This window comes from Terrapene carolina, unplaced genomic scaffold (genome assembly GCF_002925995.2).
Source record: "Terrapene carolina triunguis isolate 2854851 unplaced genomic scaffold, T_m_triunguis-2.0 Scaffold68, whole genome shotgun sequence".
NCBI lineage: Eukaryota > Metazoa > Chordata > Testudines > Emydidae > Terrapene > Terrapene triunguis.
The window spans coordinates 79,529,993-79,546,374 of NW_020664419.1; the positions used below are offsets into that span (position 1 = coordinate 79,529,993).

A 16,382-nucleotide genomic window follows, 5' to 3' on the forward strand; every position below is an offset into this window, starting at 1 on the left:
AAATGGAAGCTCTACACAAAGGACTGATGACCCATCCCTGCAGGGGATGTACTCCAGAGACTTAATTTGAACATGCAGTTTATTCTATCTCTGCTACAAGCCTGAACCAAGAACTGTGCCATTACTGTATGTAATTGATTCCATTTAACCAATTCTAGCTCTCATCTATATTTTTTTCCTTTTATGAATAAATCTTTAGATTTTAGATTCTAAAGGATTGGCAATGGCATGATTTGTGGGTAAGATCTGATTTGTATATTGACCTGGTGTCACGGAGTTTGGGGGAGACAAGGCCCTGCACCCCCAGCTTCCTGCGACTCACCATGACTCTCAGCCAGCCAGTAAAACAGAAAGTTTATTTAGATGACAGGAACACAGTCCAAGACAGGTCTTGCAGGTACAGACAACAGGACCCCCTCAGTTAGGTCCATCTTGGGGGGGAGGCAGGGAGGCCAGAGCCCCGTTGGGAGGCCAGAGCCCCATTGGGAGGCCAGAGCCCCATCTGGGCTCCCCTCCATTTTCCCAGCCAGCCCCAAACTGAAACTCCCTCCAGCCATCTCACTCAGCCTCCCCCCGGCTCCTCCCCCTAGCCTTTGTCCAGTTTCCCAGGCAAAGGTGTCACCTGGCTTCCAACCCCCCTCCTGGGTTCTCATGTTACGTGCTCAGGTATCTTCCCTCAAAGAAAGTCTCTCATCCCCAATGCAGACAGTCCAGCAAAACTCCCCTGCAACCTTCCCAGGTCAATACTCCCCACTCGGTATTCAAAGAAAACATTAAGGACATTCCCACTTCGTCACACCTGAGTCTGGGGCTTGGTCCTTTGGGATCAAGAGAACCTTTTTTCTTTTACTGGGGTATTGGTTTTCATAACCATTCATCCCCATAACGAGTGGCACTGGTGGTGATACTGGGAAACTGGAGTGTCTAAGGGAATTGCTTGTGTGATTTGTGGTTAGCCAGTGGGGCAAAACCAAAGTCCTCTCTGTCTGGCTGGTTTGGTTTGCCTTAGAGGTGGAAAAACCCCAGCCTTGGGCTGTAACTGCCCTGCTTTAAGCAATTTGTCCTGAATTGGCACACTCAGTTGGGTCCCACCAGGACCAGCATTGTTACAGGGGGTAACTGGGAATAATAAAGAAATAATACTTAATCCACTAAGAAATGTTCAATAAATAAACAAACAAGAAAGAGAAGGATGGCTAAACTGACTAACTGGGCTCTAAAACTACTAAAGCTAAATCTAATTTTTAAGATAAAGGCAAACTCAGAGGCACTGCTGATTATTCCATCTCAAGCCAAGGATGGTAGAGAAAGAACCGAGGGGGTTTGATCGCACAGCCCTATGTAACTGCGAGAGACGGGGCAAGGCAGGGACAGCGAATGTGAGTCCCAAACGAGTACGGCTACTGAAATTCTCCGATTGCAGGTGCGGGGATGCAGCGTCACCTGAAGCGGAGCACCCACAGGGACACTCCTTGAAGAAAAAACATTTGTTTCCAATATTCTCACTATCACTTGAATCTCTGTTCTTTGATAATAAACAGGGCTAAGATTTTGTCACAGATATTTTTAGTAAAAGTCACAGAGAGGTCATAGGCAAAAGTCACGGACAGGTCATTGGGTTCCATGAATTTTTCTTTATTGCCTGTGACCACTCTGTGACTTTTATTAAAAATATCTGTGACAAAATGGGAAGCTCAGCTGGGGGTCCCCACACCGCCCGGAGCGGCTAAGCAGCTGCGAAGGCCCGCTTGGAGCTCCAATCCCCCACAGGCAGTGGGGGCCCCTGGAGTTCCAGGGTTCCCCCCGCTGCCCTGTGGCAGCCAGGAACTGCAGGAGCCACGGAGGGGCCCCTCTGGCCGGGAGCTGTGGGGGGCCCTGCTGGCCGCGGCAGCCGGGAGCTGGGTGTGGGGGCGCCAGCTGCCACAGGTGGCAGGAGAACCCTGCAGCTGCCGGACACTACGGGCTGAAGTCACAGAGGTCACTGGAAGTCACAGATTCCATGACTTCCACAACTTCCGTGAAAAAATCATAGCCTTAAAAATAAACGTATTCTTGTTTTCACTATACATATAACTAAGTGTCGTGGTGTTAAAGTGGTGATCATGAGTTGAATCATACAAGCTGGTAGGTACTGTCCTTTCAGGAACAGCAGGCCTACTAATTCTGTGAGCATTCAGTTATTCCTGGGGGAATTCTGCAGCACTGCGCAATGCAGAATTTTGCAGAAACTAATGTTGTGTGCACAGAATTCCCTTTTCTCCCCAAAGAAATGGGCTGCAGAGATGTTGGCTGCCACTAGGGGCTGCTGGATCTGGCAGAGCCCAGCTCACAAATAGAAGACACTGCCAGGGGGAGGGAGTTGGAGGGTTCCCGGCAGCTGCAGTTCCCAGCACATCCTGAAGGAAGGAAACAGCGGCACTCAGGAAACTCCGTGCAAGCCCAGGACCCAGCATCAGGCTGTTTCTCCCTCTGGATCCCTGGGCACTAGGAGGATAGAGGGTATGAGTGTCTGGCCCCCGACTGGGCTCTGGGAGCGGGGGGGCAGAGAAACAGAACTGGGTTGGCCTACAGGTTTCTTTAACTCACTGCTCCTGAGAGAATTTTTGTGTGTGTCTGTATTGTTACAGACATACTTGCTGATAGGTATTTTGAAATAAATTACAAAAATATTTGAAACTGGCATGATTATATAGTGTTATTTTGACAAATAAAATGAGCAGAATTTTAAAATACTGTGCACAGACTTTTTAATTTTTTGGTGCAGAATTCTCCCAGAAGTAATTCAGTGCATAAGGGGCTGCACATGACAGGGAACGCTCTGAGGACTTGGGGATTGGTGTTTGCCTTTTGCTAACCTGTACAAAGAGAATGAGGTCTGTGGAGGCCTGGTAGATAGTGCTTGTGCTGGGAGCAGATCCACAGCAGGCACAGACAAGACTCCCTCACGCTAAGGGATGGTGCTGGTGAGGTGCCTCATAACACTGGGTACACCTATGAAGTGTCACAATGGCATAGTCGACAGGATCTTACATCCACTTTGCGGATTAGCTAAGGATCAGAACTCCAAACACTTGTAAACTAGAGTCTAAGGCTTTGTCTACACTACACAGCTTTTAGCGACACGGCCGTGTAGCTAAAAGTCGGGCAGTGTAAATGCTGTTTGTCGGCACTTTTGCCAACAAAATACTTCCACCCCCTACGAGCAGGGTTTGCGTTGTCAACAGGAGAGTGCTCCTGCCGACAACGAACCATTTACACTGCCACTTGCCGTGGCAAAACTTTTGTCTTTCGGGGGTGAGGTGGGGGCTTTTTTTAAGCACCTGTGAATGACAAAAATTTTGCCATTCAATTGTCAGTGTAGACAAAGCCTAAGAGTTTCACAAGTGAGACAATTGGGAACAGGCAAAGAAAAAGTGAGGTATTTTCTATTTGTTTATTTTGGGTAAGGGAAATAGAATGAAGAAAAACCCCAAAATGAGTAGACCAGAAACATACTCCAAACTGAATAAGCAGCAGCTAGAGGAGCAATGCACAGATCAGGGTTTAGTCACTGCAGGGAAAAACATTGAGGAATTGAAATTTTCCTTCATGAAGCAAGATAAGATGAATGCAGGCACTGCCCGCAGTGAAAAGAGCTCTGCGGATAAAGCTGAGCAGCTTGGAGATGGCTAAAGCATCAAAGAACTAGGAATACCAGATGTGGGTGGCTTCAGAGAAACAGGCAGCAGTGGAGAGAGCACAGGCAGCAGCAGACAGAGAACAGGCAGCAGAGATAGCTGCATATCAGAGAGCCTTGGAGCTGGAAGCCAAAAGGTGCAAAGCCCGAGAAGCAGAAACCCAAGAAAGGAGAGGCTGCATGCCATAAGCATACTGGAAAAAGGAGAGATCCCTCAGGCACCAGGTGCTCCTCCACTCCAAAGACCAGACGACTGAGACAAATTGTGCCCAAATTACAGGAAGACTGATTGCATTGAAGAATATTTAAGCACCTTCAAAAGGATCTCCAGTGTACATAACATCCCTGCTGTCTGGAGAATGACTGTTTTGATCTCCAAGCTAACTGTAAAACTTTACAGATGTTTAATGATATGGATGTAAATGAGGCTATGAACTACATTTTTAAAATGTCTCTGTTTAAAAAGTTTCAAATTACACCAGGGCATATCACCTCAAATTCAGGAAACTCAAGAAGGTTGATACATTAGGTCCTGTAAAACATGTGCATTAAATGGTGGATTAGTTGAAAAAATATATAAAGAGTAAAGGGACAAACACCCATGACTAGCTGATAGATCTAATTGCTCGGAAGCAGTTCATTGAGGTCTGCACTCTCTCTTGTGCACGTACGTATGGGCAAAGTGTGCACTGAGGACATGTTAACTGCTGTGGAGAAAACTCCAATATCAGTGGAAGCAGTTGCCAAAATAGCTGACTTGTACTTACAAATGAGATTATACAGGGCGTGCAAGCCCCAAAAGGAAGGGCAAAACCCTGCAGTAAGAGTGGGTTCCTGGTTTGTCCCTGGGAATAGGGAGGGGGTGAGGGAATGAAGTCTACCCCACCCCAGTACTGGTGTCTTCCCAATAACCCTGTTATCGGATCCCAGCCCAAGAAAGGAGCTCAAGAAAGTGTGAGTCATGTAGGTCCCTCGATCACATGAAAAAGCAATGCCCTAAGAATGGGGGAGGGATGTCCAATTTCACTCCCTGATCTGTTCAGGTTAATGCAGCTACCTTTGAGTCAGAGACACTTTGAAAGTGGGGCTTCTTGAGAAGTTACCAGCTGGTTTGTTGGTTGGTAATGACATGATATTAAATGCCCAAAGCTATTAATATTGTGACCCATAGTAAAAGAGACATTTCTCTGAGTTCCCAGGACTGAGCTCTGAGGAAGGAAAGGCAGCATTTTTCTTCTGCATGGTAAAGTTTAAACGCTGTATTAAGTCAATGTTCAGTTGTAGACTTTTGAAAGAACAACCATAACGTTTTGTTCAGAGTTATGAACATTTCAGAGTTACGAACAACCTCCACTCCCGAGGTGTTTGTAACTCTGAGGTTCTACTGTACTGGTCTAGTTGTCATGTAGTGATGCTTTCTCTCAATGGAGTTTCCAAAGGCAAACTGATATAATTAAGTGTCTAGGTATAAAAGTATCAAGAATTATTAACAAACTAGTGAAGATAAATGTAGATCCTCTCTCAAATAGTTAGGATACCATCTATTTGTATCACTTTCTCCCTGATCCTGTGGAGAAGGGTTAACACAATAAAAATTAATATTCTACCTAGGCTCCTCTATAGTCTAAACAACTTACCTGTGTATATTCCTTTCTGTGTTAGGGACTGGGATATAGGCGGTCTGCCCTAGTAGTCAGAGCAGGAGTCAGGTTTACTGAAAAAAGCATGGGTCCAGGGTGGGGAATGAAGTTGATGATCAGCACCAGAGTCATTTGCGGGTTACCAGAGCTAGGGTCAAGTCAGAGTCAAAGCCAGGAATTGAAGTTGAGAGTCGGAGTCAGGGTCATATACCAAATGCCAGATCCAAGGGACAAGCCAGAGTCAGAAGTCGGAGCCAGGGGTCAGAGCCAGTACTGGTAACTGATGGTTGGAAGTGAGGCATAATGGCAGGAACCCAAGGAGAGGCAAGGATCAGGCACAGAGCAGGAGCATGGTGGGAAGCAGGAGCAAAGGCAGGAGTTGGGTACAGACCAAGAACAGGGTTCGGTGCAGAATGCAGGACGCAGGCACAAGCAGGGTCCAATACAGCAGCAACAGACAATCACCTAGTTACTCAGACACCTTCCTGTGACTCCTTCTGACTTAAATAGCATGGTTGGAGCTGGGCAATCCTCCAATCAGGGATCCCGTGGGTGGTGCCTGGGCTGAGGTGTAGTTCCTGTAGCTCTTCTGCCCATTAGGTTTCAGCAAACATTGGGTGAAGGCCAGGATGTGACAGCTGTCTGGGAACACACAGGCCTAGGTTTGAGACCCAGGACATCCCAGGAAACACACACACACACCCTCAGGATGTCAATGGGCTGGTCTTCTCAGTATGCTTCTTGTGAAAGGTTTTTACAGTTTGCGGGCATGGACTTTTTCAGCAGGCTCCCAGGAATGCTCTTCAGGCCTGTCATCTTCCCAATCAATCAAGTACCACAGCTTTCCCCGCTTAGTTTTAGAATCAAGGACTTTGTGAAAATTATTACTCATTGTGGTCCTGAACAGGCACCAGTAGGTGAGGTGGCTGGGTCCTGTGTGGAAAAGGGTTAGCCACATATGGCTTCAACAGGGATATATGAAATGCTGAATGGATTCTGAGAGAATGAGGAAGGAGGAGTTCAAAGGTGACAGGGTTGATCTGTCAATAGATTCAATATGGGCCAAAGAACTGGTGATCAAGATTATGGGATGGTCTGTCAGTATGGAGATGTCTTGCTTAGAGCCATATCTTTCTGACCTACAGCAAAGTTGGGGCCTTTCTGTCATCACTGGTCTGCATACCTCTTGTATTCCTATTTGCTTCCTCCATGTGGATCTTTAGCTCCCCCTGAATACAGTAGATCAGTTGTACCCATTCCGACGTTGCCAGGTTGGGGGAAGTTGTGCATAGTTCAGGATGGAAATGGGTGGAACTCCTAGTTCACAAAAAATAGGCTTTGTCCCAAAGAGGTGTGTTCGGCATTATTATACGTGTTGGGCCTCTTCGAGGTAGTGTCACCACACCATGAAGGCAGTCTTGATGGCCAGGAGTTCCTTATCTAGGATTTCATAATTTTGCTCAATGGGAATGACGTTTCTAGAATAAAAGGCACATGGGTGCATCATTTGCTGGGGCCCAGGTCTCTGGGAGAGCACTTCTCCAATTGCCAGGTTGGAGGTATCTGCTTCCACAATGAAGACTTATGTGGTACCAGGTTGAGCTAGTAAGGGTCAACAGTAAATGCAAGTTGTAGGTGCTCAAAGACTCTTTGGGCCTCTTGAATCCAATTGAACTGGGTGTTCTTACAGAATGGGTTCAAGGGCCGATCTGCCCTGAGAATTTTGAGATGAACCAGTGGTAGAAATTTGTAAAGCCCTGAAAGCACTGCAGTTTGCAGATGTTCCAGAGTACTGCTTACTTTTTTCAATTTGGCATACAGTCCATGTTGGCGATGCCCCTCCAGGAAGTTCAAACATGAGTTGTGTGCTGTTTGGGATTGCCTGAAAAAATAAGTATATTATCAAGGCATACTACTATGTATTGATGTAGGATGTCCCAGAACATGTCATTAATGAAGTGATAGAATGTAGCAGGGGCATTTGTCAGGCCTTATCTCTAAAAATTCAAAGTGGCTATAGCAGGTCTGAGAATCTTCCACTCGTCTTCAGCCCTAATGCGCACAAGGTTATATGCCCCCTGAAGGACTAGTTTTGTAAATATTCAAGTGGCCCCCTACTCAGTCCAACAGCTCTGGATCAGGAGCAGCGGGTACAGATTTCTAACTGTTATCTGGTTCAATAGTCTACACAGTGAAGGAGGCTGCCATCTTTCTTTTTCACAAAGAGAACAGTTCCCCAGCAGGTGAGGTGGATTTACAGATGAAACCTGTGGCCAAATTCTCTCAAGGTATGCACATAAGGTTACTAGCTCAGATTCAGACATGGCATAAACCTGGCTGAATGGGACTGTTGCCCTGGGCTGTAAGTCTATAGGACAACCATAATCCCGATGGGGAGGTAGAGTCTGCATTTTTCTTTTCAGCTCTTTTGGGTTGGGCTTCAAGTCAGGCAGATGGAGATAAAGTGGCCTCGCTCACCACAATAGTAGCATAGACTGAGGCGTCACCATCTGTCTTTTTCTTTCGGGATAAGTTGCCAGTGATCAGAGTCCATCTGTATCTGCTTAACACACTGAACAGAGTTTCATGGTTGTAGTTGACACATGGTTGTGGTTGACACAGGGGATGTGGAACCACCCCCTTCTCTCCTTGCACAGCTCCCACAACTGGTTGTCAAGTTGTACAATCAGCTCGATAAAGGTGTCCAGGCTTGCTGGAGTTTCTACTGGAGCCAGAACATCCTTGACCTTGTCACTCAGACCCCATCGAAAATGGAATAGCTGGTTGCCTCATTCCACTCTGTGTCCTATGTCAGTAGGCAAAAGTAAGCCACATAGGCAGCAGCAGTACCCTGCCCCTGCCAGAGCATCCTGAGGACATCCTCAGCCATGCAGGCACAATGAGGTTGTTGAAGACTGTTGACATTGCCTGCCATACGGCATCCCAACCGGTTAGTACTGGGCTGTTGCCCTCTAATAGGGGGCATACCCAATCCAGTGCTTCCCCCATTAGCAGGCTGAGTACCAGGCCTACCTTGGCCTGGTCGGAAGAGTACACTTGCAGCTGAAGTAGGAACTGGAGACAACAATGCTTTATAAACTCACAGAACTTCACGCCACGCCCATTGAAACGTTCCAGCAACAGAGTCACAGGTCCCTGCACGAGGAGTTGCAGTCCAGAGGCCAGCTTTCTCTGCATGGTATACCACCTGATTCTCTGCATCAACTGGGTAAAATGGGCCTGTGTTGCCTGGCAGTCCGCCTGGAGGCAGGCTACCAACTCGGTGTTTTCAGGTTCCCTTTGGGAAGAAAGCCTCACTGGTTCCATTCTGAAGGGCCTTCCGCAACAGCAGTCCAAGCAAAGTGTTAGAGAATGGGACATAGGTGGTGTAGCTTAGAGCAGGAGTCATGTCTAGTGGACAGAGCAGGCATTCAGGAAGGGGAAAGAAGTCAACTGCTGATTACCAGAGCCAGGGGTCAAGCCAGAGTCAGAGCCAGGAATCGAAGCTGAGAGTTGGAACCAGGATCAGATACCAAACGACAAAGTCAAGGGTCAAGCCAGAGTCAGAAGTCGGAGCTAGAGGTCAGAACTAGGACTGGTAACTAATGGTTGGAAGCGAGGCATAAAAGGCAGGAACTGGAGGAGAGGTAAGGATCAGGTGTAGTAACCCTGGCACGGGCACCTGCGGCAGCTGTGATGCAGCAGCACATAATGATATCCTGGGGAGAGAGATGGTCAATGAGAGGGCAGCTCAAGCTGGGTAGGGGTCTGGGAATCCAACCGAAGGAGACAGTTGGAAAAAGCTGTTAGAGAAGGAGGGAAGGAGAACAATCTAGATTAGAGGTTCCCAAAGTGGGCGATACCGCCCCCTGGGGGGCGCTGGAACGATCCAGGGGGGCAGTAGTAGCCTCGGGTGCAATTGGGGGGGTGTTGAATAAAAATAAGGGGGCGGTGGAAGCATAAAGAAAGAAGAGAATATAAGAAAATTTTGAAAAACCATTCGTACATGTTTCATCTGTTGTGTAACATAGAGTTAAAATTGTAGTGATTACTTTATTTTCCAAATAAATTCACAAATTATAACCGATCAGGTGTCAAGTCCGCCAACAGCGCTTAACAAGCAAGTGTTGGTAGGCGAGCATGTCGCGTATTGTCGGGAAGTCCAGCATGCATCGGCAGGAATATGTGCGTGTAATGACTTGTTTACAATACGATACTATAAATAGGCGACATGTACGAAATCTAATTTAGATTGTTTCTGAATTGTGTAAAAAGCAGTTAACAATAGTGCAATAAGTATTTAAAATTTTTTATTCATATTCGATACCTTCGATCTTTATGGATTACGGATCACATACAAAGCAAATTGTATTATTGTTGTTTCAATAAAACAGCAATTTACACGTGAGTATTTTTATACATTTTCTTACATATCTACCGTACGTTTCTGTGTCTCTAGTGCTTACTAATAATAAAATCGTAGCAGGCTTGTGTCGGTACAGTACTATTTGAAGTGTACAGTCAATATATTTGTCATATTTTTTTATTACAATATTAACGAAAACGGGAATGAAATCATAAAAAACCTGTTAACTATTAACATTTATTTATATCTGATAAGAAAGATAAGTGCTGGATCCCCCCCCAGCAGAGGGTGGGCAGCTGAGCTGGGGTGTTGGGCACAGTGTGTCCCTGGGCGGCTGCTTGTACAGCCTCAGCTCCACCGGCTGTAGTGCAGGGATGGAGGGGGCGAGCAGCGATGTTTGCAGGGGGACGTCTCCACCCCTCTGTGTCTCCTAATGTGTCTCCACTACTCCCTCCCCCTCCAATCAGGGAGTGATGATGGGGTGTCACATGCTCACTCTGCAGTCCAATTAGATGGCAGAGCTGATTCAAATTGTTCTCTGCTTTCCCTGGAGACAGTAGGGCTGGCTGGACCACGGAGCTGCTACTTGTGGGCCCCAGGCTCTACCGGGCAACCCAGCGGGTAAGTGCCTGATGGGGTCCCGAAGCATTTTTTTGAAACTTTTGGCAAATTGAAAAGTTGTAAAAAATTATTTTTGTGTCAAACAAAACATTTCATTTGACCTGAAATATTTTATTTTGATTTGAAGAGTTTTCTACACTTTAATTTTTTCTAAAATAAAAATCTAAACAAAAAGCCATTTAGAATTAAAAAACTGAAACATTTCATTTAAAAAAAAAGTTGAAATAAAAAAATTTTAATAATGTTTTTGTTGGGTTTTTTTAAACCAAAACGTTGTGGCAAAACTGACACAAATTTGCAAAATGTTTTTATGTTGCCAAATCTACATTTCTCACCAAAAAAAGTTTTGGTTGAAAAATTTTGCTCAGCTCTACTTACTACACCTCTACCTCGATATAACGCTGTCCTCGGGAACCAAAAAAATCTTACCTCATTATAGGTGAAACCGCGTTATATTGAACTTGCTTTGATCCATCGGAGTGCGCAGCCCCACCTCCCCCGGAGCACTGCTTTACCGGATTATATCCGAATTCGTGTTATATCGGATCATGTTATATCGGGATAGAGGTGTACTATGAGTAGTCCAGGTGACAGTCATAGTACTATTCACTGTAGAAAATGCTACGCCCAGTAGTAAGTGATTGCAGGATTGAGTCCATAGATTTGCACTTGTATCTATCAGTTCACTATTTAATTCTTTCAGAATTTTTTTTAAATTGTTGTATGTTGTATTTTTATTTCTGAAATTGTTTAAAGTTTCCTGTTTACAATTATTTGTTTTTTAAAGATTTAAAATGCTTATCCATTGCTTTGTTTTGAGACATAACATTAGAAGTTTCATAGTCACAATAATATACTAGTTTTATTTTCATTACAGTAAAACAAACCAAGGTGCCCACTGTAGAGAAAGTAACTTTCACTCTATGCATCCGAAGAAGTGAGGTTTTTACCCACGAAAGCTTATGCCCAAATAAATCTGTTAGTCTTTAAGGTGCCACCAGACTCCTTGTTGTTACTGTAGAGAAAGAACATTTCTGACTTTATACAGTATGAAATGTTTACTTTGTCACTAATAATCAATTACTACCATAACACATTAACCAGTTTTCTATTATATCCATTTGTACATTACACAAACCACTTTGTAAATGAACCTAATATACCCATTTTCTATAATCAGAAAAACACAAGCAAACACATTTTCCTGCAGAGATTTAAAGGACTTGTGATTTACAATAAGAAAGTAACAGTGCAACAGAAGTGCAGAGGGGACAGCTCTAAAAAAATTAACTACATAAATATATCCAGTTGAAGTGGTTCATAAATGGATAATCATTGCACTGAAATGAACTTCATTCTGGTAAAAATGATGTTGTTACAAAGAAATATGTATCACATTTTAATAAGTGATGCTTATCATTTAAATTCAACCAATTGTCTCACATTTTTCTTGCTAAGCAGGCTATTCAATTACAATACCAAAAGTAATTGTACAAATGTATTTTAACTTTGGCCAACATAGTAGTAATTAAATAAAAGTTAATTGTGCTATGGCCACTATGGCATCACAGAACTTTGATAAACTGTGTGGGTATCTAAACTGTTGTTTATTGCCATAACAATTTTAAAATAAATTTAAAATAGAGTTAAATTGGTATAATTTGACAGGAATATTACAATTCCTACTATGGAGAATATCACATGTAATATAAATAAAGTGGCTTGGGCCCTGGAAAATAGAGATGTACTGGCAATAGAATCTCAAGTAAGTTAACCTTTCTTGCCTTTCATTTAAAGAATTTCCATTAATCTGGGTCTGCTTCTTTTCTTCCAGTAGAGCACATTTAATGATTAGTTCAAGTTTTAGGTCAATAGTGTTTCAATTCATTCTACCTTGCTGTGCTGTGTCTAGTGTAGTGTATAGCACTGGCAGCAGATTGTGTGCTGCAGACCTTTTCTTATTTGAAAAATGTCAAATGTCATAAATGCTTGTGATAATGCACTTCTCACTTGCAACATGATGAAACTTAACATCAAAAGCCCTGTTACACACTGCATGACATATGACTAAAGACTAAAGTTGACTCCAGCTAGATATGACCAGTATCCCAATTTTACTCCACTAAATCCAGATACCTTGAAAGTACCACTGCTATTACCTAACCTGCTCCATAAGTTTTACACCTACTCTGTGTTGATGACCTCCCATCAAAAGGTTCACTTTCTTCATTTTATAGACTCATTATCATAGTATGGTTAATTTCTTCTAAATGTGACAGTAATAACTATGGGTGAAAGTGTGGGGTAAGTTGTGGCTTTTTCTATATAACTACAAACACACAATAGCTTCTCTGTTATTAACAACTGAATCACATATTTAAAAAGCATTCAAAGAAGAAAAGATAACATTCTAAAGAAAACGTGAGAGTGACTACACCATTGTGCAAAGCAATCCACCCAATAAATGCATAAATTCTGCACCAATGCTAGTAATATATCAGAAACAAGTACCCTGCTGACACATTGAAAGCAGGGAATTCAAAATTACTATTTTAATATAATGAATGGCTGTGACTTTAAACACTGACACATTGTAGTTGTTAGCAAGAGTGAACAATTTATGGTTACTATGAAGAATACAGGCATGAGGATGAGGGAGGTGATGATGGTGATGAGGAGGAGGAGGTTAATATCCCTAGCAGCTGCTGGGGAATCATGTCCCTACCTCAGTAAGCTGGATAGGGGAATAGCTCCAGATCCACTGCCCAGGATCCCTCCTTTCCTCCCCGACAGGAGTTTTTCCACGAGAGCCACATTCCCAGTGCGAGCAGCTTCCAGCAGTTCCTGGTCCTTCCCCATGGTCAGTAACCAAACACTCCCTCCCCCCTCGCAAAATACTATAGATATAGCTAAACCCCTTCAAAAAATTCCCTCCCTCGATCAGATAATCTCCTCCTTGCCTAAAAGCCCTGCCTCAAATCTGGGCAGAGAGGAGACCCCTGCAGCCCCTACAGAGCAGCAGCAAGAGGGAGCAGGAGAATCACCTCCTAGTTACACTAGCTCAATTCTGGGTGGAGTGTGGCAGGAAAGCGGGGGGGGGACTAAGGGGGAGGAAATTAGGCCAATAAAAGACCTTCCCACACACACACCAAATCCCAGCCTGCAGGGTGAGTGAGGGGGGCTCCGAGCCTATGGGGGTGGGGGGGAGGAAGAGACGAGATAATGACCAGCAGGGAGGGATGGAGGGAGGAGGCGCAGCCCTGGCCAGCCAGGCCCGTTGCTGGGGAGACACAGATCTCTCTCTCTGAGTGGCTGGCTGGGTTTGGTCCCACCCCCTCCCCGGATCCTCAGTCCCAGCGCCTCGCCTTGCTGGTACCGCTACCAGTGATGCGCTGGGGATTGTGTCCCCTCAGCCGCTTGGCGCGGCCCGCCCAGCAACAAGAGCAAGAGCTCCTCGCGCTCCACTGCGGGGCCACGCGCGGCGGGACCGTTACCGGCTGCTGAAGACAAGGCGCTGGGCGTGCAAGGAGGGGAGGGGAGGGGTCACAGACAGCGGTAGGCAGTGGCTCTGTGTGGTGACCGCTACCGGAGGTGATAGAAGCAGGTGTTCCCGATGCAGCTCAGTCAGGGGAAGGGGCGGTGGTTCTTGCTGTGGCCTCGGGATAACTGCAGCTGGGTGAGTCCTGGAGCTTGGAGTGCGGGGGACGAGGTGATGCTGAGGCAGAGGGCAGCATCACCCACCCCCCCAGTGGTGGGGCGGGGCTGCCTCGCTTGTGTGGGGAGAGGGAGAGAGCAAGGGGCTCAGGATTGCAAATGGGACCGACGGTAAAGAGCGCATGAGTTGGGGTGGCAACATCCAGCTCCCTGCCAGACACCCCAGACAGAGGGGTCGCTGGGATTCAGACATGAGCCCATGGGGGGGGAGGGGAGACACTATAGCTATGAGCCACACAGCAGATTGGGGTGGGGGGTAAATAATGGCAAAACTCCCACTGACTTCATTGGGGTCAGGATTTCTCTCATTGAGTCAGCAGGCTGAGTTTGTCTGACGTTTGTCAAAGGAGGGGGAACACTGATGGAACTGGGGCCCCTTTAGACTTGATCTTCCACTGTCCTGGTGCTAGTGGAGCTGACACTGAGTGTTTTTAATGGGAGGCTTCTTCCATGATGATGATTTTTCTCCCGCCTTGGCAGCTAGGGTAATTTTTCTCCACAACTCCAGTGAGTTTTATGAGTTACATGGAAAATTTGCTCTCTTGCCCAAATCATTAGCTCATCCTTGTCTAATGCACTCTTTGATACTGTTTATATATGAAAAGCCAATTAATAGCCTTTTCACCCCCAACTGATTTAGTAGATTACCTTCAGTATTTATTTCTGTAGCAACACAGGTGTTACAGGCAAATAAGACAACGCCCCTTAGAAGTCCTGCAATGAAGGCAATGGCAAAGCACCCATTAACAATGGGTGCAGGATCAGGTCATAAATTAAGCCCTGATCCAGTAAACTCACGTGAGTAAATTTATGCATGCAAGTGTTTGCAGGGTCAAGGCCTTAGTTAACAACCAAAAATAACATATCATGGTAGGCAAGAGATTAAGTTAGTATGTTGAGGGAGACCATATTAAGTACTCATGGCCTTATCCAGCTTCTGTTAAAGTCAAAGGAAATTTACCCGTTGACCTCAAAAGGAGTTGGATTAAGTCCTTGGTGGGGAATACTACTCTTCTAGGAAGCCATGTTTTTTCCCCATATATAGTAGCTCATATAACTGTTTTATTTCATATGTTTTAGTTAATTACATTGGAACTTTTAAAAAATGAATTTAAGTTTATATCTTTGCTTAACTCTCCAGTAACTGCAAAAATATACCATTTGGAATCACAGCCCACCCATAATGCTGCAAATATAGCTGTTCACAGCATATTTAAACAAATACAATCCAGTTTCTATCCAGAAAATGAATCTTACATATTTTAAATTTTTTAGGATGTGAAATGATGACTCATGTTTTCCCCCAGAATAGTAGCAGAACACTTAATAGGGCATCTAATTATTAGGTGTGGAGACTCTCTATAGTTCTTGCCTTCCTGACTGAATACATACCATTGTTTGATATAAACAACATACATTTTAGGACCTGATTCTGCAAGCCTTTACTCAGGACAGTGTTTCCATTAAAGTTTATTTTTGTATAAATAAATACATGAATTAAGCTTTACAGTTAGTCACAACTGATCTGGGTCACATTTGAACCATCAATCTGAAGTAGAGATAATAAAATGCAGAGCTTATTACCAAACACCTGAGTCATCCAGTTCCAACATTGAAAGTAATTATAAATGGAGTAACCCCCATCTCCCATATTCCAGCATCTAAATCTAGGCTTGTTGTCCATTACACGGCTGGCCAAATGTAGCCTTTAGTTCCATTAGGCAATGGGATTGCATCTATCTGAGTGGCTAATGTGGCACATGATATGTATGAAGGTACTGAAAACAAAGGCTCTGACCCTGCAATAAACTCTGCACTGGCAGGCTCTTCCATCTGTGCTGAGCTCTCTTGAAGTCAATGGGGTTCCACACTGGCTCAGAGGTCTGTCTGTGTGGTGCTCATTGCAACATCAGGGCCAAAATGTGCATGTTTGCAGATAATAATAAGATTGGAAGCAGAGCAAATACTAAGGAACAACCAGATTTTAAGAATTTGGATTGTTTAGGTGATTGAACCAGCAGATGGCAAATATGACTCAGTGTAAACAAATGTTACATAATTAGTCCTTAGATTTTATTTTCCCCCAGACTATGTGCTAAGTGAAAATACCATCCATGAGACTGATCAGGAAAAAAAATAGAGGACAAGTGTGGAAATATCAGTGGGCCGAATTGTGCCCTCATTGACACTGGCAAATTCAATGTGATTCCTTGGATGTAACTGAGTTCAGAATGTGCCCCATTAAAGCCATCAGCCTAGTGTCCAGCAGCACTAAAAAAATCCAAACAGAGCATTAGGTTGTGTTAGCAGATATAATATAAAATAATTATTCTAAAAATTAGAAAGAAAAGTTGATAAGGAATTT

The 16,382-nt window shown here is 44.5% G+C and overlaps 1 protein-coding gene across 6 annotated transcripts in view; it reads right to left on the reverse strand.

The window, feature by feature from the left end:
* Window positions 1-13,162, reverse strand: part of ANKS1B (ankyrin repeat and sterile alpha motif domain containing 1B) — a 730,881-nt gene extending 717,719 nt beyond the window's left edge. For all 6 annotated transcript variants that reach the window (XM_026648981.1, XM_026648980.1, XM_026648979.1 and 3 more), the window contains exon 1: window positions 13,029-13,162. In XM_026648981.1, the coding sequence (XP_026504766.1) occupies window positions 13,029-13,162 (134 nt within the window). The remainder of the gene's footprint in view (window positions 1-13,028) is intronic.
* Window positions 13,163-16,382: the final 3,220 nt, after the last annotated feature.